Genomic DNA, 27095 nt, shown 5'->3' on the forward strand with positions numbered 1-27095 from the left:
CTGTAAAAGCTGTCAAGATGATATATTTTCTCCCTAAAACTTTAATTCGTTGGTAATACCATAACGTAAAATAGCATTTCAAAAGTTCGTGATTTATTTGTAAGTATCAAATAATTATACAAAGAAAAAAAAATCGAGTAATTCCTAATATTCTATGGCTCACGTCTCATAGATATAGTTCTACATTTATCTGCGAGTTTTCCCAGTAATTTAGTCCAACAATTTTAATATTTTATCAATTGTAAGATTAATTGTTAGCTCGTAGAAAATTACAATGTTACTTAGAATAATTTATTACGAGTAAGCGTATAGCCATTTAATTACGAACGATTGAACCGTGACGTTTGTGTTTGTTTCACCGTGCTATCCCTTCCGTACGTGAGAGGCTGATATGGTATTTCCCGCGGCGACGGCGATTAGCGTATGATACTACCGTAATCTACGTTGATCCTCAACACGAAACCTAAGTTAATACACCGCGAAGCGCCGGCAGCTGAAAACCACCGAGAACTGAGGGAGATAACAGTTCCACTATTTCTTCTCCCGCCTTCTTGATCATTTTGTTACATTTTTCATTTTTAGTTTTTTAATATATTCAACTTAAACATCACGAAAACAGTACCATGCCTTTAGGCCCAGCCCAGAGGGTAATGATTGAAAAGACGGGGGGAGAAAGTGGGACCGTTCTCTCCCTCAGTTCTCGATGATTTTCAGCGGCCGGCGCTTCGCGATGTATTAACTATAGGTTCCGTGTGAGGATCAACGCACATCACGATAGTGTATTGCGCTAACCGCTATTCGCCGCGGCAAATGCGATATCTGCCTCTCAGTGTACACGTTACATTTTTTACTTAACGCCAACTCCCTGTCTCTCTTTTTCTATCCATTTTCCTCTTGGATACGTTTCTCGTATTTATTACGACAGCCCGATAAGTTAATCGCTATAAGTTTAAGCAGAAACCTGTAAGGTATTTTTTGTTAAATAGAAGAATTTAATACAGGTAAATCTTACGTAAAAATTATCGTCGATTCTGTCCATTCGCACATTGCCCAAGTAGACGCTTTCCGGAATATGCGAGGCAGGCAATTTTCAGTATGATTGCGCAAAGTGGTGCACACAAAAATTAAAAATATCACGGAGAAGCATTTAAAGTATGTTATCACTTACCTAATGATCGTGTGGATACCCTGCATGGTAGCTATCACAACCAGGATGCCTCAACGGGATAACGAGATGATCCTTCCGATTTCCTCGCGCATTGCAGATTTCAAAGTCTGACCATCTTTGCCACGCTACAAGAAGAACGCGTTGTGCTGAGACATCTCTGTGGGCTTCGGAACGTCCTCCTTTAGCAAACGTTGCGTCTTTTCGACGCGAAGCATGGAGGTAAACGGAGCAGCTTCAAACGGCACAAAGTTAAAATTGAGCTGCGCGACGCGATAAATTTCTTGTGACGCGCAAATGTTAGCGTTAATCGAAATTTCGCTGAAACAATACAAAAATATTGCAATATTGGAACGAAGAATGCTTAACAGTAGGAGAAATAAATGATGGAATAAATAATAAAATAAATATAAAAGCGATCACGAAGGAATCTTACCGTTTCAGATGCTTCACGACGTAACTACAAAAATATGGAAGGCGAATGGCACGCATGCGTAACTAAGATTGCGCTCGTCATTGCGCATATGGCAGAGTCTACAATGGTAGACGAGCAGCTTTAAGCCGCAAGAAATCAGCCAATCACGTTAGACAATTTTCTATAACTCTTGACGTCACAGTACAACGTCACTTTCTCGAGGCTTAAAGCCAACTACATCTGTTGTAGACTCGGTTTAAAGAATCGCGCACGCGGTAAGAGGGGTGGTCAGCTTTCGTGATAAACCGAAATTGACGGAGAAACCGGAGAAACCAACACGAGCTCCGTGACACCATGGCAAAGCCGCCGTACAAGCTAAGTAGCGTACTGCTCGGCCACACCGCTGACGTGAGAGCGGTCGCGACCTTTCTTGACGGCACTGTTGTGTCTGTCTCTCGGGACAAGACCGCTCGTGTGTGGAAACCGACCGGGTTAGTAGTGCACGCAGATTACTTTACGTTCGAAGATTTATACATAGCTCCAAACGGAACCTTGCTCCGTTCTTGTACAATTTTAGTTCGATCCTCTTTCAATCGTTAAAAGAAAAAAAATATACGTCTGTGTATACCGTGTCACACATGCAAGAACAGGATATTCAATTAAATCTTTTGTTAGACGACATTTTTAATTGCATGCTTGTTGAAAGCCTCTCTATTATAAAACTGTACTCAAAATACTTTACTAACGCTTAGATTTTGTTACAGAACAGGCAACGAGTACGAGCAAAGTGTAACATTAACAGGTCATTCTAATTTTGTCAATTCAGTATGTGTTATAAATCCATCAGAGAGAGATCCTAAGGGCTACATTATTACTGGCAGCAATGACAACACCATATGTGTCTATATAAAGGGTGAAACAGTACCTACACATGTAATAACTGAACATCAAAAGAATGTATGTAGTTTAAAGACTGGAAAAAAAGAAGGTACGTTTCTTTCAAGCTCCTGGGATCTTACTGCTAAACTGTGGGATGTGAGCAACTTAAGTAAGCCACAGTTAAACCTTATGCACCACACTGCTGCGGTATGGTGTGTGGCAGATTTACAGAATGGCAGTATAATAAGTGGAGCAGCTGACAAATTGGTAATAGTATGGTCGAGAGACGGTCTGGTACAACATAAATTGAAAGGACATACAGATTGCGTTCGTGACATAGTTGATATTAAAGAAGATGAATTTTTAACTTGTGCAAACGATGCTACTATAAGACATTGGAATGCCACACTTGGAACTTGTTTAGGCACTTACTGTGGCCATGAAAATTATATCTATAGCATAGCAGCTATCTCGAATGGTACATATGTCTATTCTTCTGGAGAAGATAGGACTATTAGAATATGGTACAATGCAGAACCAAAACAAACTATTGTTTTACCAACGCAATCAATATGGTCCATTGATTTGTTTTCAAATGGCGACTTAGTTGCTGGAAGCTCAGACGGAGCTGTTAGGATATTCTCATGTGATCCTGAACGATACGCAAATAGAGAGATGTTGGAAGCATTTGAAAAAGAAGTAGCAACTACAACTCTGAATGCACAAGTAATCGGAGATATTAACATAAAAGAGTGAGATTACTTTTCATTTTGATTAAACATTTTTTCTTATTTATAATATTTATTTCTTAGTTATAATTTTTAAATTCTTATAGTTATAATTTTTTATTCTTATTTATAGTTATAAATTTTTATCTACAGTTTACCTGATTCAAGAGTTCTCCTACAGCCTGGTCAAAGGGATGGCCAAACAAAAATAGTAAACGAAGGAGATGCAGTTAGGGCTTACAGTTGGTCGCAAAGTGAGCAACGATGGATAAAAATTGGCGATGTAATGGGATCATCTGGCGGTACCCCGGCTACATCTGGAAAACAACTTTTCAATGGCATAGAATATGATTATGTATTTTCAGTCGATATACAAGACGGTGTACCACCTTTGAAACTTCCATACAACAAGGGTCAAGATCCCTGGCATGTTGCACAAGAATTTCTTCATGACAATAATCTTAGTCAATTATTTTTAGATCAGGTATAAATCTTACGTAATGTTATTTAAAAAAATTCTAAAATTACAAACGCAAAGAAAATTAAATTAAAATTTACATATTTCAGGTTGCAAATTTTATAATAAAGAATTCTGAATCTGCTCCTATTTTGAACTCTGGGTCGCAATATGTAGATCCTTTTACAGGAGGAAGCCGATACGTTCCCGAGTTGGGAACGTCGTCTAATACACCCGATGTTACCACACAGTCATCGACGTTTAGTTCTTCCAATACATCTACATCTCCCTCTTATATACCTCATTCGAGGTATTTAAAGTTTGAACAAGCAAATTTAACGGCCATTTTAGGTAATTGAGACTTATTTAAGATAATTAAATATGATATAGATGTAATATAATTTCGCATAATTCTTTGTTAGTAAAATATTTATAAAATTGATTACAGGAAAGTTACACGAATTAAATTCCAAGTACTCAGATACTAAACAAGAAAAAATATATAAAATATCAGAAGAAAAGGAGGATGCAATAAAAGAATTAATGAGAAATCACAACCAAGTGTCTGAAGAAGTCAGAATCAACGCTATTAGCGCATTAAAAAGTCTTATAGATTGGCCGAATGACACAGTATTTCCAGTCCTTGATATAGCACGACTCGCTATACTTCACAAAGAAGTAAATGATCAACTGTGTACAGAGGAATTACTACCAGTTGTACGAAGGCACATAAAATCTGATGCATTTCTCTCGAATCAAATGCTCACCTTCCGTCTGATAGCTAATATGTTTCAACATGAAAAAGGAGAAAAACTCTGTCTAGATTATAAGGATGAAATATTAAAGTCTTTGTTGGATCTACAGTCTTTTGGAGATAGACAAAATCAGGTATGCTATACAAATTATTAAAATAATAAGCTAAAAACAAAAAGACTTACGAGAACCTAAATAGCATAAACGATCGATAAATTTATTATAATAAATACACTTTTCCGTTTTATAGTTTAATATATAAGTAAAATTTTCCTGCATGAAAAAACTGAAAACGATATAAGAAACAGTATATTTGTTGAAAGAAATGAGTTTACATATTGCGATATTATATTACAGGTTGCAATATCGACTTACATATTGAATTTAATTGTAGCACTAAATAAATTTAATGATACACCTGGTAGAACAAAGGTTCTAAATGTATTATTTACTATATTGCCTAATTTGAATGAATCAGAGGCAATATTTAGAGCTTTAGTTGGACTAGGAACATTATTAGCTGCTACATCAGATCCCGAGGATCGCAATGAATTAATTAGTGCTGTGCGACAATCCGAGAGTACTCTGAATGTTCTTAGAACTATATCAGAAAATACATCTGATCATAGCACATCAAACAAAGTGATAAACTGTTCCAAGCAGATTATAGATTTGATTATCTAATGCGTGTATAAGCAATGAAATACTACTTATAAAATTATAAAAAAATAAGTTTGCACGTATATTCATGTTTTGCAGCTCGGTTGCTCAATCGTAAAAAATAAATACATTTTTTTTACACAATTAATATCATTACTTAAATGTTTTATGCCCCTCCGTATTATGTAATATTTATACATATGATAATTAAAAAATTATTACAAACAGTTACACTACCCATATTTACGAAATATACAAAGATATACACATATATTTTTATAATAATTTATAAACATTTTACTATATTTTTTGCAAGAATAATAGCTTTAATGTTCGATGTATTATTAAACATATACACAATTATCTAATATTAATTAAACTCATACAACTAAAAGTTTAAATAATATTAATAATTTATTTATATTCAATTTATTACAACTGACCAAGATTAAGTTATTTGACATACATATTGACTATTTCGGGACTAAGATAAAATGATATGTGTTTCAGTGCTTTTACGTATTTTTTAATTTAATTTTGTGACAAAGCATACATAAATATCTTTAGTAAATGAATATGTTGTTATGAAACACATGATACATGTTTGTATAATATATATTCATAACACAAAATTCGAAGGGATAACTTTCTTCAAATTTTATTACTGATTTTACATCAGAGGTACAAAAATGAATTAATTCATTTGACTGTAATATAGGAAAAAATTAAAACGACTGATTCATACAGTCAGATAATAGAAATTGAATGAATTATTATTATTACCATAGCAGATATAATATCTCAACCTATAACTGTGTACATACGGCGTTTGTTGCGGCGACAGCGGCTAGCAACGGCTACCGTGCGTGACCCGTGCATGGCTGCGTCGAGCCTCACACAAACAACAAAGCGCGGCATACATGTACCGAGGAATGCCGAGGAGATCAAATTCTCTCAATCTCTTCGACGGTCTACGGAGTCCTCAACACATGTACGTATTACAACGAATACATCTTGAGTTACATCATCAAACAAATTCAGAAAATAATAGACAAAGTTATCTGCATGGAATGTAAATGACCTGCTTAAATGATAATCGGTTACTTACAATTTAAGTAAGACAAGTTGTATTTCTAATGAAAATTAGTGAAAATATATATACAACGATGAATATAAAATAATTTATATAATATACACATGTAATATTTGATTAAATTTCTCGGGCACACGCACCCAGTAAACATACAACAGACAACAGTGTAATAGTAGAATATTGTTATTACATTAACGTCATTTATATATGTGTACATATATATATATATATATATATATATATATATATATATATATATATATATATATTTTTTTTTCTTTTTTTTTCTTTTTCCTTAATTATATATCAATTTATTTCCGCAATTACCACGAGTTATTAATTATCGCAACTCTTGCAGTTAATTATTACACCAAAAATAACATTCATTTGTATACACTCATACTAACTTCAATTATGCTCAATGAACGATACATGTAGTAGATAAAAGATGGTTACAATGTCAGGCCATTTTGGCTCGGGAATGTGAATGCACACATTTTTTTTCTTTATAAAAATAACTTTCAATATATATTAGAGATCTGTAAGATAATAGAAACAGTGCTGATTCATACAATTTAGAATCCAATTTAGCGCACGAATTATTACTAGCATTGTTTAGCTAGATGGGTTTTTATATGAATGCACAAGCCTAACGTTCTCGTGTAGAAAAGTATCTATGTAAAAAGTCTAAAGTTGCTTCAGCAAAAATGTAATGTGCAGCGACCATTATCTTCCAGATTTCTGTATGTAAAAGTGATGACGGAATTTCCTTGATAATAAAACCGGCATTTAAAAGCGTTACTTTAATAATATTTGTCTCAAATTTAAATAAAAATTAAAAAAATTAAATTACATTAAATTTATAAAAAATAATTTGTACGCGACATATAGATTTATAGAAAAATTAATGGTAACGAAACCAAGAAGAAAATAATTTTATATAAAACTTTACAAAGTTTTACTTAATATCAAGAGTTATAATAAAACAAGATAGTATGAAATATTTTTACAAAATAAGATTAACAAAGCAGAGCATCTTTTTAAAAAATGTTTGTTAACTAAATATTCTTACTATTAATAATAGCACATTACAATTAATTACTTAAATTCTCTTTGAAATTTTAAGAAATTTAATAAAATTGTATATTTTAATTGGACATGTAAAATTTTAAAGTAACGCTTTCATGTATATTTTCGAGTAAATTGGACGTAAGTTCTAACGCTGTTAAAACCGGTGATAAGCCTAGTTTTTCTCATAAACAGGGGAAATTCGGAATGCCCTACAGAAATGCATTGATTCCTAAGATGTGTTCACTTTTAAACTTAAGTTACTGGCATATGTACCTGAGGTGACGTGCATATACCTTTCGCGCATATCGAAGGTCAGAATGCATTGAGGCAATTATCCGACGTAAATTACTTTAATTATGTCGAAAAACTACATCAAAAATTACTCGTTACAAATCTGGAGTTTTATTTTTTACACAAACTACAATTGAATAGAAGCTCAGCGGCGGATTTAAAAATCAGCTAAAGTTCAGCCTTTATTTGGGCCTCCGAATTTTGAAAATATTAGTTACCGAAAAAAAAGATCTGCACTTTGCTAATAGCTTACGTAAATGTCACGAATTGTGCTTGCTTGAAACTTTAAATTCGCCTCTGTATATACATAATCTTCCTTAATTTTGTACCACAAAACTTAGCATACTAAGCGGTGATGTTCATTTTCGACTATCTTTTAATTGCCTGGTGGGAACTCGTCGTTTACAGATTACTTTGCGCATGAAATATTGCATGCAATAAAATAAACACAGCCTCATTAATTGAAGGATTTGGGGAAAGAAGTATTAAAATATATATACATATATATATATATGTATATATATATATATTTTTTTTTTATGTATGTTCTAAAATTCTCTTAAGATATGACGGTATGCATTGTTACCTCGCGAATACACAGTGCTTGAATTCAATATATCTCGCATACCGTTTACAATCATACACGCTAAAGGTTTCTCAAAACTTGGAAGCATAACATCAGAATGTACAATTGCGCGACTGTTGCGCGATGAGAAAAATTATGGGATCTCATTTATAAAATACTTTCAATATCCTTTGCTGCCACAACAATTCAAAAAAGAGCATTATAAATGTTGCATCTTCCTTTTTACAGAAGTATCAACAGCTATATCATTTTTACTCTTTCCCTAAGTCACAACACGACTGCGTTATATTAGCATGATTCAACAGTGTAATGTGACGTAATGTGTTCAGTTTTTGAAATCGAAACTTTCAAAATAGACATTATCGCTGTAGGAAATATCAAAGCGTATAACTGAACGAGTATGCTGAAAAGTTAATTGTCTAACAAAGAGATAATTTTTGTCTCTAATCGATATATGTACTTTTTTTCCAAGTATTTTTTTAATCCCCTCATTCCTAATTTCTAAATTTTAGTAAGGGTATACATTCATCTAATAATATTACATTTGATATTAGACAAATTGTACGATGCGCCTTTTTGAAAACTAACATTTTAAAAACTTATAGTAATTAAAAATTAAATAATTTATTATATATTTTTAACAAACTTTGTTGTATATTGCTACACTGGGAATGAGAGGGTCAGTAGTAAGAAACGAAAAAGTACAAAAGATAAATGGCGCGGTAACTAACTTCGGATGCCTCTAAAATCTACGTCTCTGTACCCGCCAAACACGTCTAATGTTCCATTTCATCTAGAACTGCGCAGAGCGGAGCTTCAATGCTCGTCTTGCATATCAAAAGTGATAAAGCGCATTATCATAACCTTCGATTAGGATTTACTTGATAATGCGTATAACGGAGAGATCTAAAATTTGTATTGGGTTCCCCCGATTCATTCGGCTGGTGTGCTTGATGCCCACCTGTCAAACTCAATTCCCGAGTCGGGACTGAGTCCCAGGTCAATGGGACTCAGGAAACTGGGCGCTGGACAATTGCAGGGCCCATTGGGTCGGCAAGCTCCAATGCACCTCTGGTCATTACTTTTGTTTTCTCCTCCTCGGTCCCTTAATTCTTGCTCGAAGCTGAGCAACTGCTCCATGAAGTGAAAATTTGGTGCAATATTGGACTTTCTACTACGTACTAGATTGAAAGCGTCGTTCAGGCTGAGATTGCATTTGTGCATAAGATAAGCCATGGTAACTGTGACAGATCGAGAAACTCCGGCCAGACAATGTACCAGCACTCCCTTATCTGAACTCCGTGCTTCCTCTAAAAAATACGCGACAGATTATGATATTAATTCCACAATCATTAACTTGATCCAATATTGCGCTACTTAACATTTAGTCGAAAAAATTAAAAAATAAGATATTTTAATATTAATTTTATTAGAATATTAAAATATAATATTATTATTTGAGAGCTATTATATAAAATTATGCCAATAAGAGATATTAATTAACGATTATATTAGCTACAGTTTTCAATATGTTTAATGCTTAATAATTAAAATTGTACTGAAAATGTTAAAGAAAATAATGCGTGTCATGATGCATTCGTTTAAATGGCGCAAATAAAGGAAAGTCGGATCGTCAACAGTCCAATGTGTTGGGACAGTCAAAAATGCCAGACCGGCTCAATAGCAGTGCCAAACCTCGCCATTCAAATTTAAGTATAGCTCTCTGCCTAACCGGACATCCGTTGTTTAATTGTCTTGTGCGGCTTGCCCGCCACGTGGGAAAGTTTCTATTTAGGCGAACCTATTTATAAGAATGCCCCTTTCAGAAGCTGCGCGGGGGACTTTCTTAAACAGGAAATCCTGTTTAAAAAGCGGTTAGAACAAGATTTTCACGCGGAAAAAGCTCCAATGCAAAAAATTAAGCTCGCATTATTCGTGTATCTTTCGAGCATGTATTAAAATAGTGCGGTACAAAAAATTTTATATTAAAAAAATTTTTTTTTAATATGGCACAGAAAATTACATTTAAGAATTTAAAAAATTACATGTTATCGATATATAATTATTAATATGCAGTTAACACTTTACGGTAAATCATGCATGTGAATGATGAAATATTCATTGAAAATAGAGTAGAATATAAAATAGTTAAAAATTTTTTTCAAAATCAAACTTTTTAAATTAAGATTGTTATTGTTTTCAATAAAGAATTATGTGTATGTCGGCATACTATCACTTACCTATAAATTGAATCGCCTGCGGGAAAAAACTAGCCAAGTTTTGACTCCAGTGATCACTTATTGGTATCTGCATATATTTTATTGAGCCGCCGCTTTCAAACACGTTTGGCAAATCCGGTGTTACATTGAGTATGTACTGTATCCTGTGCCGTGCTAGAGACTCGCGATCCTCGCTATTAGCTGCGTTACCGAGATATAAACAAGGTAAAATTTCCACCGGAAAATCTTTATCTTCTTCGGGTCCTGAAGTACAGAAGAAACACGGATTCCACACTATTGTTATTTTTTCATTATATTTTATTTTTACGTTATAGTATTATATTTCTCATTATTAATATAAATTATAGTCGCATAATTCTCTTTAAGGTTCTCTACGCTGAAAATACCTGCTCACCAATTGAATCACATGTGCTGTCACTGTCAGAATCTGAATAAGACCTGGTTGGTGGAGTAGATATTCGGAGGGATCTAAGGCCCATTAATTCACCATCGTTATTGTCCTGACCGGGGTCACATTCATTAGTGGTTTGACTATTTTCACACCATTCTGGATATTTATCTTTAAATGCTTCAAAACCACCTACAAATAAATATGATAATAATATCTTAATAAATTTTCAACTTTTTAATAATTTTTTTTTCGATAAAAAAAGGTATAAATATTTTCGAGTTTAATAACTTTCTAACATTTTTAATAAATTTGTAAAACTCAAAAATTATTTTTTTTTATTTAATATTGTTAAAAAAAATTAATAATGACTTAAATAAATTCAAAATTCAACAATATTCGATTTCATGTTGAACGTACGCTATTATTACATTTGCAATCAGTGAATTCCTCACGTCAAACAAAATGTTAAGTAACTCAACAGTTTTATCTAAAGCCTGATAAAAGGCTGGCTATAGAATTAAGTGTCTGGTTCTACTGGAATGCCTCCCACATAAATCAATATTTCATTCACAACCAGTCTCTATGCTTTGACTGTTACCTTCTGAAAGCCTTTCTATACTACTATTACTGCTATCTGTTCACATGTATGTAACAAAATAACATAAATGCAAAATTATAATTAGCAATTATTGTATTTAATAATTAAATTAAAAAATTTTTATTAAATTCTATATTAATTATAATTAATACATGTGTTAACAAAAACAATTCCTAAAACATTGTCACAAATAATAATTTAGCAATAATTATGTCATTAGTTTATAAATTTGCAGGTTTTAAATTTATATTACACATTATTTTAGAACAAAATTACAATATTCCAAATACAAACTTTTCGATATTTAATTAAAAAATGTTAAATTACGTGCGATCTTAATGGAAATTCAATTACAGGAGTTTTACTTGTGGAATAAAAATGGATTACTCACCGATTAAAGAAACAACTTGTCCCCCACTAGTTTTTATTCGTCGGCTCAAAACTTGTAATGTTTCACCCTGATGACCTGCATCTGTGGAATCGCCGATTAGAACAAATGTCCCTCTTCTGTTTTCATCTCCACACAGAAACGTCTCTACTCTGTTTCTTAGATCTAAGCACCGTATTGTGGACAAGAGGTCCACTTTACCAGCAGCCAGCCTTCGCAGCATGATACTGGGTATGGTCAAAGGTACTGAACCTCTTATGTGAGCATCAGAAAAATCGGAGTGTGCCCTACAGTCCAGAATAAGAAGCTTATTGGGACCATCCTGCGATCTCAACTCGTCAAACAGCCATTCTGGACCCAAAAGATCCTCTTCCATTGCACTGTCAGGCATCTTGAGTCTTCCACACTAAAACGTTTTGATTTTATGTGTCCTCCGAACAAACGGCACTGTTTCGCTATGCAAATAACCACCGAAGCTAAATGTTTCGTTCGGTCCTTATATTTTTCTTACGATAATGTTTTTTGGATCTGTGCAAGATTCAAATGCTGTCATCGTTGAGCACAACACAATAAACAATAAACAACCGAACTGTCAGAATTTTGTTACTTCGCGACGATGATCACTAAGAATTTTTATTACTCCCTGAAGAAGCTTCCTAGTGTTGGCTGGCGTAATACGTTGACTCTATGATAACACGCCCGCATGTCAGAGTTATGTCCGTTGTCCGTCGGAGCCGCGTGTAGAGTCAGCCCTGTCGCACGTTCTTCACAATGGAAGCGAATGAACGGAGCGCGCGTGTCCGTGACGAGGCGCGTGCACGCGTCTTTACGAACGTCCGTGGACACGATTAATATTTACTGGATATGGAATATATACGAAATGGCACTTGGAGTAGAATTGGCGGAGCGCGTTCCCCGGATGCCTCATCCGGAGAACGATCGCGCGACGTTCACCCGTCGACGGCACGAACCGACGGGTTCTCACGCTTTGCCATCATTTCCTGCGATACTACGCCGCGCTGCGTATGTTACTCCGCCTTCTCCTCTCGCTTCCTCACCGCTGCTGCCGCCATCATCACCACCACCACCAGTACTACCACCTCCGTCACGGGTGCCGTCGCAACTGCTACTGTGACCGTAACGTTGTCGCTGCCACTGTTACTGTCGCCGCCAGCTCGTCCCGGTTATCGATCTCCTCGTGAATCAAGGCGGCGCGACCAATTAACGGCACCGTTGTAAAATGTTTACGCGCGCCGCACGGAAGACGCATGTCCTCCTCCGACCGTACGCGACCGCCGCGTTCGACTCTATCTTGCGCTCACCGACCCTCCGTGCTCACGCAAACTTGCGCATGTGTGTGCGCGCGCGCGCACGCGGCCACCGATCGCTCCATCCTTGTCGCGCGTTCATTCGCGCGCGTTTTCTCCACCGTGCCGCTACCGTCGCTACCGCTGCGCCGCTCGTCCGTTACCAACAGTACCAACTTCAGAGCGTGGGCCACCGCAGCCGCTACGCATACGCTGGACCGTGTACACGTTCCGTCACCGTCACCCTCGCGTTTCCGTATCCGTTTGCACGTCTCCTCAGCGTGTCGACGACCGTCCTCTTTCTTCCTCACCTCACGACCTCTCCGGCACAGCCCAGAAGATCCTGGATTCCTCACCCAAGCTGGCGGACTTCCTCGGCCAAAGGAACGTGGAGCTTTGCACCGATTCGAAGTATGTCACAAAAATATTTCCTTCTTTCTTCCTTTTTCAGCGCGCTGCCTCTTTGCCCCCTCGTTCTCGCACGACTTTCCCGATTTCGTTCGCCGTTTCCGCAATTCCGCAATTTCGCTTTTGTCCTATCACCCTCACTAGTCCGCAGACCACACCTTATCGCGAACGTCCGGTTCGTCGAAGAATGGAGCAACGGCGCACGGGAACGTCGCGCGCACAGGGGAGAGACGCAACCGCCGTGCAACTCGGTTCGTCCGTAGTCACGTGAGTTCGTGCGACCGACCAATCGCCGCGCAAGCTGACGTCAGTTCATTGACAAAAGATGTTTCCATTAATGAGGCGTGGGTAGAGGCTGGGTCGGGGGTCGGTGCTGACTGAAGCCGTCGTTGAAGCGGACCCGGAGTGGCTTCGCCGTGATGAAGGGGGAATCGAGCACCGCATGTTACTCGCTCGCGCGCGCGCTTTCTCTCTCTCTCTTCCTCTCTCTTTTTCACGTGTGCGTGGGCGCACATATTATCACAAGCATCACAGCTTGCGTGAGAGAGGAAGAAGAGAGACGGAAAAAGAAAGGGGACACCACCACGATGCCGTCCGCACGCACACTGGCGTGCACGTGCTGCTCGCTAAACAGGGCCGAGCATCAACTATCCCGTCACCCTACGGCAGTTAGGTCGCTCTCCCTTCTCAGTCCTACCCTTGCCCATCTCTCTCGCGATCGAATCAATACCGCCACTCTCCTCCCGTTATCTATTTACCGTGTATGTACGTCTGTGTAATGAACTCTTCCGTCACCGCTCATTGTCGAACGCGTCTGACTTGTCGCGATTGCGGCGTCCAATTGTCGTAACGTATCCGGGCCGCGATATTACACGGGACGCCACGAGACGCCGTCGCGAATAGCGACTATTTGTAAACGGCATCGTTCTTATCGTGGCGTCGATAAATCGCGATATCGCGTGCCGCGCGGTAATGACGCCAATCGCAACCAACGTCGTTCGCCGTAGTACACTAGATTTCCATGCAATGCACGTAGTGCTAAGTACACTTAACGATTTCCCCGACGTACGCGACAAAACAATGACCTCTATCTCGTGGAATCAATCCAGACTTCATAGAAGCACACAATACGCCTCTAATATAAACCTGTGCATCGCGGTTAAGTGCAGGCCAGTTGTTTCAGCCAGAGTCATATTACAGCGTTTACAATGATTGTAATTGTAAAGCTATTGATACGCGAGAATAGGAATCCATAGAATATAGGAAATATGAGAGAGATTCTCGTTCGGATTAGAAACAAACTGAATTAATTGCCCTGTGCATGTAATTACAATAGCGAGAGATTAAAAAACTCGCACGTATACATACAACTAGATGTCGAAAATAAGATTTTCTGAATCCCCGCGCATAGATAAGCCCAATTAAAATTAGACGAAGGTGCTGAGTTCAATTTTCAAAGAAAAGTCTGCCAAATCCGCCTATGTTATTTTGACATACTGTTACGTATTACGGCCTTAGTTGGGAAAGGGTTTAAGACCGAGATACACGCGTGGAAAGATGGCGAAATATATCGCCCGAGTGATACGGCCTTGGCCCTTGTCGTTTACACGGAGGCTCGTCCTCGGCCTCACCCGTTGATCGTGCTCGGCTCAGCTCGGTTCGGCTCGCTCGTTTATTCTCTTTCATCCTGGCACGAGGGGACAGCCTATCAGGCGGCTGTGCCAGGCGTAGGTCGGCATTCCATTCATTTGGGCGGCTGTCGTTGAAGATTTTCGCGTTCGATCACACGGCCGCCGCTTTATCGCTCTCAAAGGGGTGCGCGCGTGCGCTCTCTATCTCTCTCTCTCTCTCTCTCTCTCCCGCTTTATCTCACAAGGGTGAAGGACGGGTTGAGAGAAATAGGACAGAGAGCGAGGGTTGATACAAGGCAGGAGAAGGGGTGAAGAGGGACGGGGGAGCAAGGGGAAAAGGGCCGCGGGCGTCTGTGACCTTCCGCGGGTATCCGGACGCGTGCCAACGAATTGGATTCGATCCGCGTGGGTGCCGGGTAAGGTGAGCACCCGAGCGTCCTTCTACACGCGCGCGCAACTCTCTCACTCTGCGCTCAATAACGCTCGAATAGCTGGCGGAGGCTTTAACATTAAAGCAGAAGAAGGAAGCTGCTGGTAGTTAGTGTGTAGAAAGCGCCAATCCGTCGATTTGCTAGACATCGATTTCCGGTTCGCCGAGAATGACTCACAGAATCTTTGCATGTGAAAGAAAATATCAGGCGACGGGAAAAAACTGCGAGATACGTGCAATTTCGACTTTTTTCGAAAAAAAAATCAAAGTAAAAGTATTTTTAACGTTATGATCTCTTGTACATACGTATATAAGGTGCAGTAATGGCTTGTAATCAAATTAAACGTATTCAATTTATAAAATGAGATATTCTCAATATCTACTTAAAAGATACTATGAATACTTTATATCTTTGTCATCTCTCTTACGCGGCTAATTAAAGCTGCAATTTTCTTCTTTAAATCAAAGACACGTAAAAAAGAGACGTGAAACGTATTGATACTTTACAGTTTCTACTTTTTGATGTCAACTGTGTAGAGCTATATTTCAGAATTACATTGTCGAGCACTACAAATAGAATTTATATACCTAGACGTAAATTTAACACGTGGGTGATGTCAAATATCGGGAAACGTCGCTGTTACACGAACTGTATCCAAGTGCATATACGTGCATCTAATAGCATTTTCTCGTAATAATGTTTTGATATGTAACAATGAAACTCGTGGTAGCGAGAATCTTAGGTGGAAATAGCCGTGCAACATGGTCAATTGTGAGACGGCTGCTGTACCTCGTGCGCAGCACACCGTCGCCGTCGCGTTTCCTCTACGTTGACTATTGCGAAATTCGCAATTAAAAATTAATGGAAGAGATCGATCGTGGGTGGATCGCCTCTGCTAGTACGCGCCGAAAGGTCTTGCACGTTGAATTGATAACGAATCTCGGTGGAGAATAGCGATGCAAAATTCACAACTCACTTGAACGCCTCTAAAGATGATTCCGGGAAATCATGTTATTTGATTACACAGTGTAATTTATATATTTCATCCGTGATACGGATTTAGCTTGCGCTCGACGGCGCGTTCTCAGGATGCGGAGGTGTCGTCAGTGGGACGACCAAATCCCGCTTTCCCATTGTTTTTGCATTAATATTTTCCATTAAAACGAACTCAAGTCAGAATTTTATAAAACGTTGCAGCTACGTCACGGGAAACGCCTACGCGCATTATCCCCGCGGTATAAGTTATCAGATAAACGGTGCTTTATAGCAGCAGTATTTTTAGTATGCATTTTCACGCATTGATTTTTTTTTCTGTAATCAAGCGTAAAGAAGCCTCACGTGGAAAAAAAAAAAGAGAGTGTTCGAAAAAGCACCGCGTAAACGGATAGGAAAGGGCGGTATCGTGAAAATGCTATTGGAAAAATTGTGCGCGATGACTCAGCTTGCTCTATGTCGCACCTTACCCGTGAATATAGATTAATAAACAATTGCGACGTAAAGATAGTTTCGTATTATCGTGCAGAGATATTTCCTATCGTCGGGAATTCGGGTTTCGCCGAGATACGAGCATTTCTTTCGATGACTTACGCCCTCGCGCGCTAGTGACGTACACATTCACTGTATAGCGATACGTTATAGTGACACGACACGACACGGTGACATCACGCCTCAATCGTGACCTTTCCAAAAATAAAGTACTCTCATTCGTATCACCTGCCATCCGATGTCAAGCCAACGTGAATACCATTCCGTTCGTATGCTGATGCAAATCCTGACGTTTCACGTGGGCGTAACGAGTGCCACGCGCACGTGAGAGATTGCATTTATTACGCAATCGCGACAATTAGATCGAAGCGTTTTTGTACCGGCGATTTCTACGAGACCTCTGCGATTCGTAGACGCTTGCAAAACTGTCAACTTTCAGAAGCGCCGATTGTCAGAGTGACTAAATTGCTCCAAGTGTAATTTACACGAATGGAGAGTTAGAATCGTTTTCTTTGTGATATCATTTCCGTTTTAAATGACATTTTGCAATTACTAATAGGTCAGCGGGTATTTATAAGTTTCATTTTTTTTGTAAAGGGCACATTAAATCTAAGAACGGCGCTCTTATTGAGTCGTAATTAACTCGGAATCAACATTGAGATTAACGTAATCAAATCAAGGATTCTCATTTTTACGACTCATTCTTTCGACACTCTCTCTCTTTCCTTGCTTTTTTCTTTTCTTTAATTAGAAAAGATGTATAAGTTAGCTTCTCAATTTTTCTAAAATTTTATTATTTTTCTCGTAAATAAAGACTTAGAAAAGTTTTCAACTAATTCTCGCGTGTATTATCTCTCTTTCGGGCAATGTCTATAATGTGAAAAAGCGCTTATCAGACGATAACAGCATTAATTATCAATATTGCCTATACTCGTACAGTGAATCGAGATGATGTAGTCGCTATTGACTTTAAAATAAAGCGACGCATAAATCAATATGTTTGTGATTTCGCAATCGAACATTCGCATTACATCGAGCCTCGTTTATTTTTGAAAAGCTGCTATTTTCCCTCTTATAATTAGTGTAAAACGATAATTATAGACGTCGGAGCATTATTAAAGACTAACATTTCTATTTCAATTAAACAGATAAATAAAAAATTTCCTACAAGTTATCCGCAAACGAATTATCACTCCCGCAACCTTTTCCGAAATATAACTCGCAAATCTAAAATCGTCGAGCCACTTTAGTCATCCAGGCTTATTTCAGACATTTTGTAGTAATCTTGGTTATCGATTATTTATTTAAACAAATTGGAGTATTATCAAAATATCGTTGCACGTGCCGGCCTCTCTTACGAAACAGGATCGGGAATGTATAATAAGCACCGAAGATTTATAAATAGGATTGTAAAGCGCAGCCCACATTGTCGTTTTGCGTCACGATAAAAATCACGCGCGTCAATTCCGGACTTGGTCGCGAGATGAGCGGACGTAAATGAAAGAAAAGTGCGGCACGAGTACGACAGGTAACGCGGCAATGCGTACGGCTGGTTGACGTAAGCGTTGCTCATCCGTTGATGACCTTAACAGGTGTGCGCGTACATTAACAGATACGGCCATTATCTCGCAACGCGATCGGAAGACGCGGGTGTTGCTCAATCTCGACGACTTCACGAGCTGAGCTTTTAGCCGAGCAACTTTTCGCGCGCGCGTTTTTCTTCATACATACCTATTTGCGCTATTGAGGCACAAGATGTTCTACGTGGGTAGTCACACGCACGCCGTGTGGTGACACAATAAAATACAAAAATGTGATGCACGAGATGCGAGAAAGAGAGAGAGAAAGAGAGAGGGAGAGCCGAGATACGAGATATAATATCATCGAGACGCGAGGGATAAGATAATAACCGTAGGAAGTGACTAATTATAAAGCACACGTGATTGAAAGATAATACAGATACGTTGCCCATGTGTCATAATACAGTAGTAAAAACTGCTCGAGCATTATTTTATTCATATACTTCGCGATTCGATTCATTCGCGAACGCTAGTGAGTCCGGAATACGTTTGCCAGCGAAAAAGTTGACGAAACGATGAAACTGATGCTGTTGACGTTTTATTTTTACTTGTCTCGAAAATTAATTATATTTTTTGAATAAAATAGAAAATCAAAGAAATATAAAAATAGAGAAGTTCCGCTTTGTATTCTAAGCTCTCTACCGTATACTTTACATTTTAAAGCTTTCATAATTTATTTACATAGTTTGAAATTAATTAGTTAGTTGCAAAATCTTCTTCGTTAACGAGTCCGACGCCCAGACGGCGATAATAAGATTAACCGAGGAATTACTTGTCGAGGCTCCGTCGACGTTATTTACCGTAGCAAATAGACAGCCTATAAAGCACGAACAAGGTCGGTGGAAGCTATAACTGGTTTTCATAATTTATTACAATTCCCCCCGGTGCGCCCCGCGCTCGGACCCTCCTCTTTCATTCATCGTAAGGAAACGTAATGTAACGAGGAATTGCTGGCCGGCGACGCGCACACACACGAGCGAGCTAGGTGAGACAGTAGTATTTCTACTCGCGAGTCCATTCAGACGTTTCCGTCGACCCAATCTACCGTTACGTTCTGTGAATCGGAAATGTCTGCGATAAGGCACGTTTATGTAGTTTTCTTTTATTGACTCGCGTCTCGCGGGAAGCTCGCGCGCCTCGTTGAATATCGACGTTTTCACCGCGGTGATAGACGAAAATGATCCTAAAATTCTTGCAGGAATATACGCGAATATTATCGATACGTGACGGTGTTCCCCGGAGTTCGTTTTACGGGCGATTTGCCTGATTCCGCACATCCGCCTGTATTTGCCTTGTCGCGCGGACCTCGCGCGTATGTATGTATTTTTGAACGATGATCTCAGCGCGCGAACACCGCTGCCGTTTAATCGCGCGATAACTAACCCGCCGCAACGTGCCGCCGTAACGGAGAACCCGACGGTCGCAGATAACTTGCTATGCCGTTGAGGTCGTTCAAGTACGAGACGGAAATCGAACGATTGAAATGTACCGTGAAATCTCCTCGGACGGGAGGGAAACTGATTTATTGCGTCGAAGAACTTGAGAGAATTAATCCCAAAGTCGTGGGAATTGACTTTACGCCGATTTGACAAACCAACAACTCAAGACCAAATAACTTAATAATGTTATTGTAATCTTATTGTCTAGGTATAATTATCCAAACTTTAGAATCGTGAAAATTTGATTGATTTTTCTAAATTTACTCAAGACGGTTCAATGATTTTTGCTTTGAGGTTTACTTTTGTACACATTTAAATATTATAAATTATTATGGAAGGTCTATTTTTTTTTTCATCTTTCCAAAATGTATTTTATCGTTATTATCATTATTATCGGTGAACGTAGGAAGAGCTGAGAGTCGCCTAACGTATATATAAATGTGCACGTAAATCTAGATTTTTCAAAATCTGTACGACTGTTTAACTCAATTCTATTTCAATACTTGAATACAAAAATAGGATATATGCAGCCATCTAGTTTATTTATAATCTTTGATCGCAGTTACTTCTAATAGTTTACAGAACATACTCGTAAAAATTAAATCGCTCTTTACTTTTAAATCTGTTGAATAAATGTATTAAATATTTTTACTAAAAAAAAAAAAAAAAAACTAACAGTTTGAGTGATTAACGTATCGAAATTTAATGTAGCTTTTAGCTTTATGTTTTTAACATGAGGTCTGCATTTGGAGCTTCAGACGAATTGTTCGAGGAAGCGAAACATCCGCAGGAAATGTTTCAATTGCTTTTGCCTGAGTCAAAACCGTTCTAAAGTTTCAACGTTTTCACGAGCCTAACTTAGTTCTATAACGTGAAAAATTACGCGAAACAAATTTGCATCGAAATTTATTAAAAATGGAAATCAATTAAGAGGAAAGTAAGAAGTAAGGTAATTTTGTCACTGGAATAAACGCTACTCTTTGCCATTTTTGAATAATTAATTTCCCAATTGGATATCTCACGGTATAAAGGTATAAAAATAATTTTAGTTAATTTTTTTTTTCACCTGCAAATATTATTTTATTGCAGCGGATTTCATTAGCCGCTCAAGTTGTTTAAATACGATTACGTTTATCAAGTCGTACAAATCGCTTCGTTATACGAACAAGCGCAAGCTTGAATCTTTTTCAATGCAGTCTTTATAACCTAAAATTATACGCTTAGACTAGAGAAATTAGATTCCTTTTTTTTTTTTTTTTCTAATGTGTACAAAGTCTGGAAAAAGAGCGAGACCACGTTGATGGCAATTCGCGATATCTATTTTTGCACATGAGTTGCCGTAGTGGAAAACAAGGTCGTTAACCCGGGCTACGAGTACTGCTGGATCGATATAATCCGTGCAAGAAAATGAATTTATCATGCAGAGAAGCCTTCGTAACTTTTTGACGAAGTGTCTAGAATTATTATATCGATTTCTTCCTTTATTGATTTCAATTATAGGTATACTTTTTCTTCATCTGTAATTAACGACGTAGTAATTACCAAATTTTACGTGGGCATCTCATAACATGTAATTAAGTCACTTAGCGTCGCTTACGATTCTTAATTAATACAATAAATGACAAACAAAAAGTCACTTCTTATAATTAAATGTACATAATTAAATTCTATGTAACTTATTAAGTGTAACAGGGAAAAAGAAAAATCCTCGACGTAATCCTCTAAATAAAGACCGAGTTGGAAAATGTAATAAAAAGAAAAGTTTGCATAAAAAAATGCAATAGAGATATATCAACGTACTAAATAATTCGACGTTTCGATAATTAGCTCGTTTCTTATAAAAATCACTTTTTTATTTTATATTATCTCCGTATATATACATATATATATATATTTGATCGTATTTCAATCTTCCAGATATCTTTCAATCTTTTTATTAATTTCTCGCGCGTCAGCTTTTCTCTTCGAAATACGATCTCGAGGTGTTGGAAATGTTGACGAGAAATATCGTCCCGTTTTAGAGAGCGGTTTGTAAGCTGGGCCGCGCCAAGCACTTGACGAAAATTCGTTACAGCCGCCAATGCGTCGGCGGGAGAGAAAAACGATTATCGAGCAATGCGTTTTCGCAGCCAGATGCAATGACGAGTGCGCGGCGCGCCGGAAACGGCCGTAAGCCGACACAGGCGCGTGCACACGCGTGAACGCATTCGCGCTGCACACCGCGCGCGAGGGTGTACATGCGTGTGCGTAACCACACCACGAAAGGCGGCCCCAGGTTGACAGGAAATGGTTCGAGATAAGATAATAAGACCCCCCTCGCCTTCCCACCGCATCCGGCAGCTTTCTTTGCAGCGCCGGCTCTCGTACACGTTATAAAAGGCTTCTTTATGCGCCACTTAGAGGGACAGGTACGATTCACAGCGTTAAGCGCGTAGGACTTTCGACGCAGTATGCGACCGTCCTTGCGCAGCGGAAACGTAATTAAAGAAATAACTAGATTGAAATAGCCAAGTGTAGGAGTCGAGTGAAAAGAAATGAGGATAAATCAAATCGGCGTTGCCAGTATGGTATTCTTAGTATATCCAAAGAAAAAGGTTTAAACAGAGAACGTTTGCGCTTTATTACATTATACGTGGTTCTTATTACGAGGGGAAAAAAAAATCAATCGAGTTTTTATTTTTCTTTTTTATCTATATTTATAAAATTGAGGTATTATTTCAGAGCATTTTCAAAGTGGCTTAAATAAAATGTTACTTTCCATCAAAATAACCGCCCGACGTCATCGTTATGTCGAAAAAAATGTATTTTACTATACGTATTTTCGTACACGAGATTTCTGTCACAACAAACGGATAAATATCCAAATTGACACGAATATTGTAGTACGTTTCGCATTGAGTTCACTCTGCATTAAAGGTGCTATTATTTTCTATGGCGACAGATAATAACCGCCGTTTGTTGGGATTCGTCAGCGCTGCCGTGACTAACCGCATCCTGTTGTCAGTGATAATAAGAACGGGATGGATACGTATCCGCGCGAGATTCTCCACCGGATTCCATTTTTCGTTCTACAAATAGGTGCGTCGACTATGACGCTCTCGCGGTCATTGATCATTGCTCCGACTTACGCCAGCGGAAATCCTAACTCAATCGCCGCTTTGCATAAAGCACACGTGCGATTAGCCACCGCGTAATTTCTGAATCACATTTATCGCTCTGACGGTATCCCTTTTGTTTTCAATAATGTTACGCGAAACAGCTCGCTGAATACGTTAGTGGCGGAATAAATATGAGATATTAAATTGCATATGATATTTACACAAAGGGAAGAAAGGTAGGCAATATTGCGTTTATCGGTAATATGTCGGACGATCAGATTGGCGCGGTAGATTATAGTACGTTCGAAAAAATAACCCATTTTTTTTTTTTTTTGTTATGCAAGAGAGTACTGCGTTTCAGAAAATATGTAAAATAAAAGTTGCTTATTGACGTTTAAAAAAAAGTTATTGCGTAATTTATCTCGTAAAAGGAACGTTTTAAAATTTAATTTAATTTTTCTTTGCTCCATGTCACACTTTTTAATAAAATACATTTTTAGTATTTTTTTTTCTTCATAGCGCAATCACATAACGTTTTATTTAAAATCTCTTATTTTTATTTTTTTTCTATTTTACATCGAATAATTTTCGGAAATTCAGATACACACTTTTGTCTTTCAATTTGTGTAGTAGACAAATACAAATTTGCTATTTTCAAGAGATCAAATTATATGCAATTGATGGTAACGATAATGGCCGATGTCCGAATATAGACAAACAATTAGGATAATAACTATAATCGATGGCTCACCACTTGATGTACCTCAAGCACAGATTCCGCGAGCAATCTCGGCAATCTAAAAAAATTCTACCTTAATTGAAATAATGGTCAATCACCGAGGCGATTAAACTGCTATTTGTCCACCCAGGACATTCAAATCTGTAGGTGGGTCTAGATATTTTTCTTTTTCTTTTCCCCCTTTCCTACGCTCCTACGAAGATGACCATAGATTTCTGTCTGAATACGGGCGCCCGCCTATCTCGTTCTCAATGACTCTCGAAACTGGTGCGCCCACATTCCTCAAGGCACGCACAACCCACGATGTAAATTCTCCAACGCGCGTTCACCATCTATAGTCGTAAAACTGCCCGTCAGGATTTCGCTCTGGTTCCCTTATGTTCCGTTGTTTTTATGTTAGACAATTCTGATGGGCGGGGAGAGGAACGAGCATTTCGAAGGCATTTAGATCAGTTCATCTAGTAATTCGTCGACGATCCAAATTTACTTCGTTTTAATTCATTTCTCTTTCTGCGCAAACATGCAACTCGATAAAACAATTGTTGACTTAAAAAAAATATATATACATATATATTTTACAATCTTGCAAAACCGGCGATCCAGCCGGTAACAAAATAAAACACGAGCAGGAATAATTTCACGAGCAAAAATAAATAGAAATATAAATTGTATTTTTTAAAAACCGTTTACGTGAATTCGATAAGAAAAATAATTTTAGACCAGAGATACGTCAGAGTTGTTCTCGATACTGTCAATACGACCCAATAAACAATCGATTGGTATAATTAATTGCACAGCCAAATTTACAATCAATGCTTTTTGATTAATTTATTTTGTTAAAATTGTGACGTTAACGAGAGGCTATTTTTGTTAAGATTATTTTTTTCGTTTAAATTTTTTTCAAAATCTTTGAATTTTCTTTAACTAGAAATTTCACGTTCGACTGTAACCACCACGGCGTGGAAAAAGGTCGCTCTTTAACACAATTCAATCCAACATTAAAAAAAAAAACCCACGTTACTCGAAACTTTTCGTTTTCCAAGAAACTGCGTTTCATTATCGTCTCTTTGTATCTGTTTTCTATGCTACTGACCGAAATAAAGATCGCGTACGACATCCGCATGAAAACGCATTTTCCACATTTTCGTAACAAGATCTTTTTTATAAACAGAATGAATGAGCCGAATTGTTTTTTTTTCTCTTTCTCTTAAAGTGGTGTTCTGACCGTTTCGACTCGTTAATGACACAATCGGGTATGTAACTCGAGGAAAACGTCCGGCATAATGCGAAGCATATCCGCTGTCGACACTGGCTGCGGAAATGCAGCGAGAGCTTCTCAGAATGCACGATATAAAACAACCGTGAGCACAATTCCGAGAAGGTTTGCCATACTCGCGACCCTTTCAAGGGTGTCTCGTGAAAATGAATGCCAAGCGTGAGAAGATCTTGCCGGCACGAATGTCACAGGTAACAATGTGTGGAGGTAGGGAGAGGAGGGTTGGGATTACGTCAAAGTATTGAAGGCTAGAAGGGTCTTGGAACCACTTCATTTATTTGGTTCGCCAAGATCTCATTGTCCGCGAAACCCCGTAAATATATCTGTTACTTTCCAGGACTTTTTTTCGCCCTAGCAATAAAATGGATAATTTTAATTACGGCAGGGTCGACCAGGGGAGGGAGAAGAAACTTATTGTTAGAGTGGCAATTAAGCAGGACGGAGGTTTAATAACAATAACGCGAATAAAATTTCATTAAACGTAATACTTATATTGTACAACGTAAGATTTCAGGACGAGCGACGGGGGCGAAGTAGAATAATCAATGAGGGAACGAGCAGGAGGGCGGATAAAAGGGAGAAACCACACTTCCTGCGCGCCCACGCGTGGATGCGGGAATCTACAACTTCGTCATCAGTCCCCGTCGCTCTCACCGTGTAGAATTTCATTATTTCTTTTGTACAGTCGGGACCTTGAGAAGGTAGGATCGTGCCGAATCGGCGTTAATGGAAAAAATAGGGTGGTGCGTTCCGGTCAGGTGTTGTCCCCCTCGGCGCCGATTTATCCGATTACCGCTGCGCTCGTTGCAATTTCTCACAGAACGACATGGAGCTCAGTTTACAAACAAGTCTAGTTGTGACCAGTTGCGAAATTAAAAAGTCCTGGATTCCGCTTTGCGGAATGCAGAACTGGCGGCCTTTCCTGCGGCCGCCGAACGTCGCGCGAGCACGTCGAGTTATACGCGATGTAACGAAATGGCGACATTATTGAGTAATAATTACCGGGAGCTAAAATACTCTTTGCAATCAAGTTAAATTTTCTCAGGCGTGCGCTATAAAGTTAGGCCTTACTTAACTTCGTCGATATCTACCTACCCTCCGAGGAAATTTACTTACAATTAGCTCGATAGTTAATTGCGCGAGAGACCTAAATATATGTTTTCAACGCAGAGGCCGCGCGATAATTCGATAAAATTAAGTACGCCGAGATATCGGCCAAGGCCGCGCCTAGCTACGGGAAGAACGGGATTTCATCTCAGGGCCAGGATACAAAATCATGAATGACTTGGCAAAATAATCGGGCATTATTTACGAGTATCGACTCGCCCCGATAATATTGTTTCCCGTTCGAGCTCTTCCGCACGTGTCAACTAGAAGACGAGATACGAATTGTTTACGCGGCATGTCGACCGAGATAATTGGCTTCTGGTGTCGCATGCTTTCGAATGCGATAATAATTGAACGTGACATCTATTGACGGAGAAAAGCGCGCGATGTCAATGAAAAAAGCAGCTGTGTCGAGCGCGCAGCGCGCATCTGTACACGTCGACAGTAAGGAATTCTCATTCGTCACTTCGTGCCGTTGGTCGCAGGAAGCGATTCATGCACAATGTAAGTACGCGGTACGTCGGCAAGGTCGTCCTGATAAGTTGAACATTTGCTGACACCTGACAGATTCGCGCGACTGCGAGGAAAGAACGGCACGTTCCAAGAGATAATTTTTCCTTGTTCGCGAGGAGCTATTGTGCGAGAAAAGAAAGCAGCATCGAAGGGGACCGTATACGTGGTTTATAAAAAGACTAATGATAAAACTAATAAAAAAAGAAAAAGTACCCTCTCTATTGCTTTATCTAGATGGAAAAACAATAAGAAGCGGAGAGCCGCGCGCAAACATTGCTTTTGAGACTTAGCTTATTTGCGCCAACTGATAACTTGACAAATTAATTTCTCCCGTCTCCATTAACGAGAATAAAAGCGCGAAAGTTT

The 27095-nt window shown here is 38.5% G+C and overlaps 2 protein-coding genes across 2 annotated transcripts; one reads left to right on the forward strand and one right to left on the reverse strand.

The window, feature by feature from the left end:
• The first annotated feature begins 1834 nt into the window (after positions 1-1834).
• Positions 1835-5201, forward strand: Plap (phospholipase A2 activator protein). Its single transcript, XM_070666386.1, has 6 exons — positions 1835-2071; positions 2345-3211; positions 3341-3671; positions 3755-3995; positions 4093-4532; positions 4755-5201. The coding sequence occupies exons 1-6, from the start codon at positions 1935-1937 to the stop codon at positions 5079-5081; spliced, it is 2343 nt and encodes a 780-aa protein (XP_070522487.1). The 5' UTR covers positions 1835-1934; the 3' UTR covers positions 5082-5201.
• A 251-nt stretch (positions 5202-5452) lies between these two features.
• On the reverse strand, positions 5453-14679 carry Mkp3 (Mitogen-activated protein kinase phosphatase 3). Its single transcript, XM_070666399.1, has 4 exons — positions 11719-14679; positions 10733-10918; positions 10339-10581; positions 5453-9408 (listed from the first exon to the last, which is right to left on the reverse strand). The coding sequence occupies exons 1-4, from the start codon at positions 12104-12106 to the stop codon at positions 9032-9034; spliced, it is 1194 nt and encodes a 397-aa protein (XP_070522500.1). The 5' UTR covers positions 12107-14679; the 3' UTR covers positions 5453-9031.
• Between the last annotated feature and the right edge of the window lie 12416 nt (positions 14680-27095).

This window comes from Cardiocondyla obscurior, linkage group LG01 (genome assembly GCF_019399895.1).
Source record: "Cardiocondyla obscurior isolate alpha-2009 linkage group LG01, Cobs3.1, whole genome shotgun sequence".
Classification (NCBI taxonomy): Eukaryota; Metazoa; Arthropoda; class Insecta; order Hymenoptera; family Formicidae; genus Cardiocondyla; species Cardiocondyla obscurior.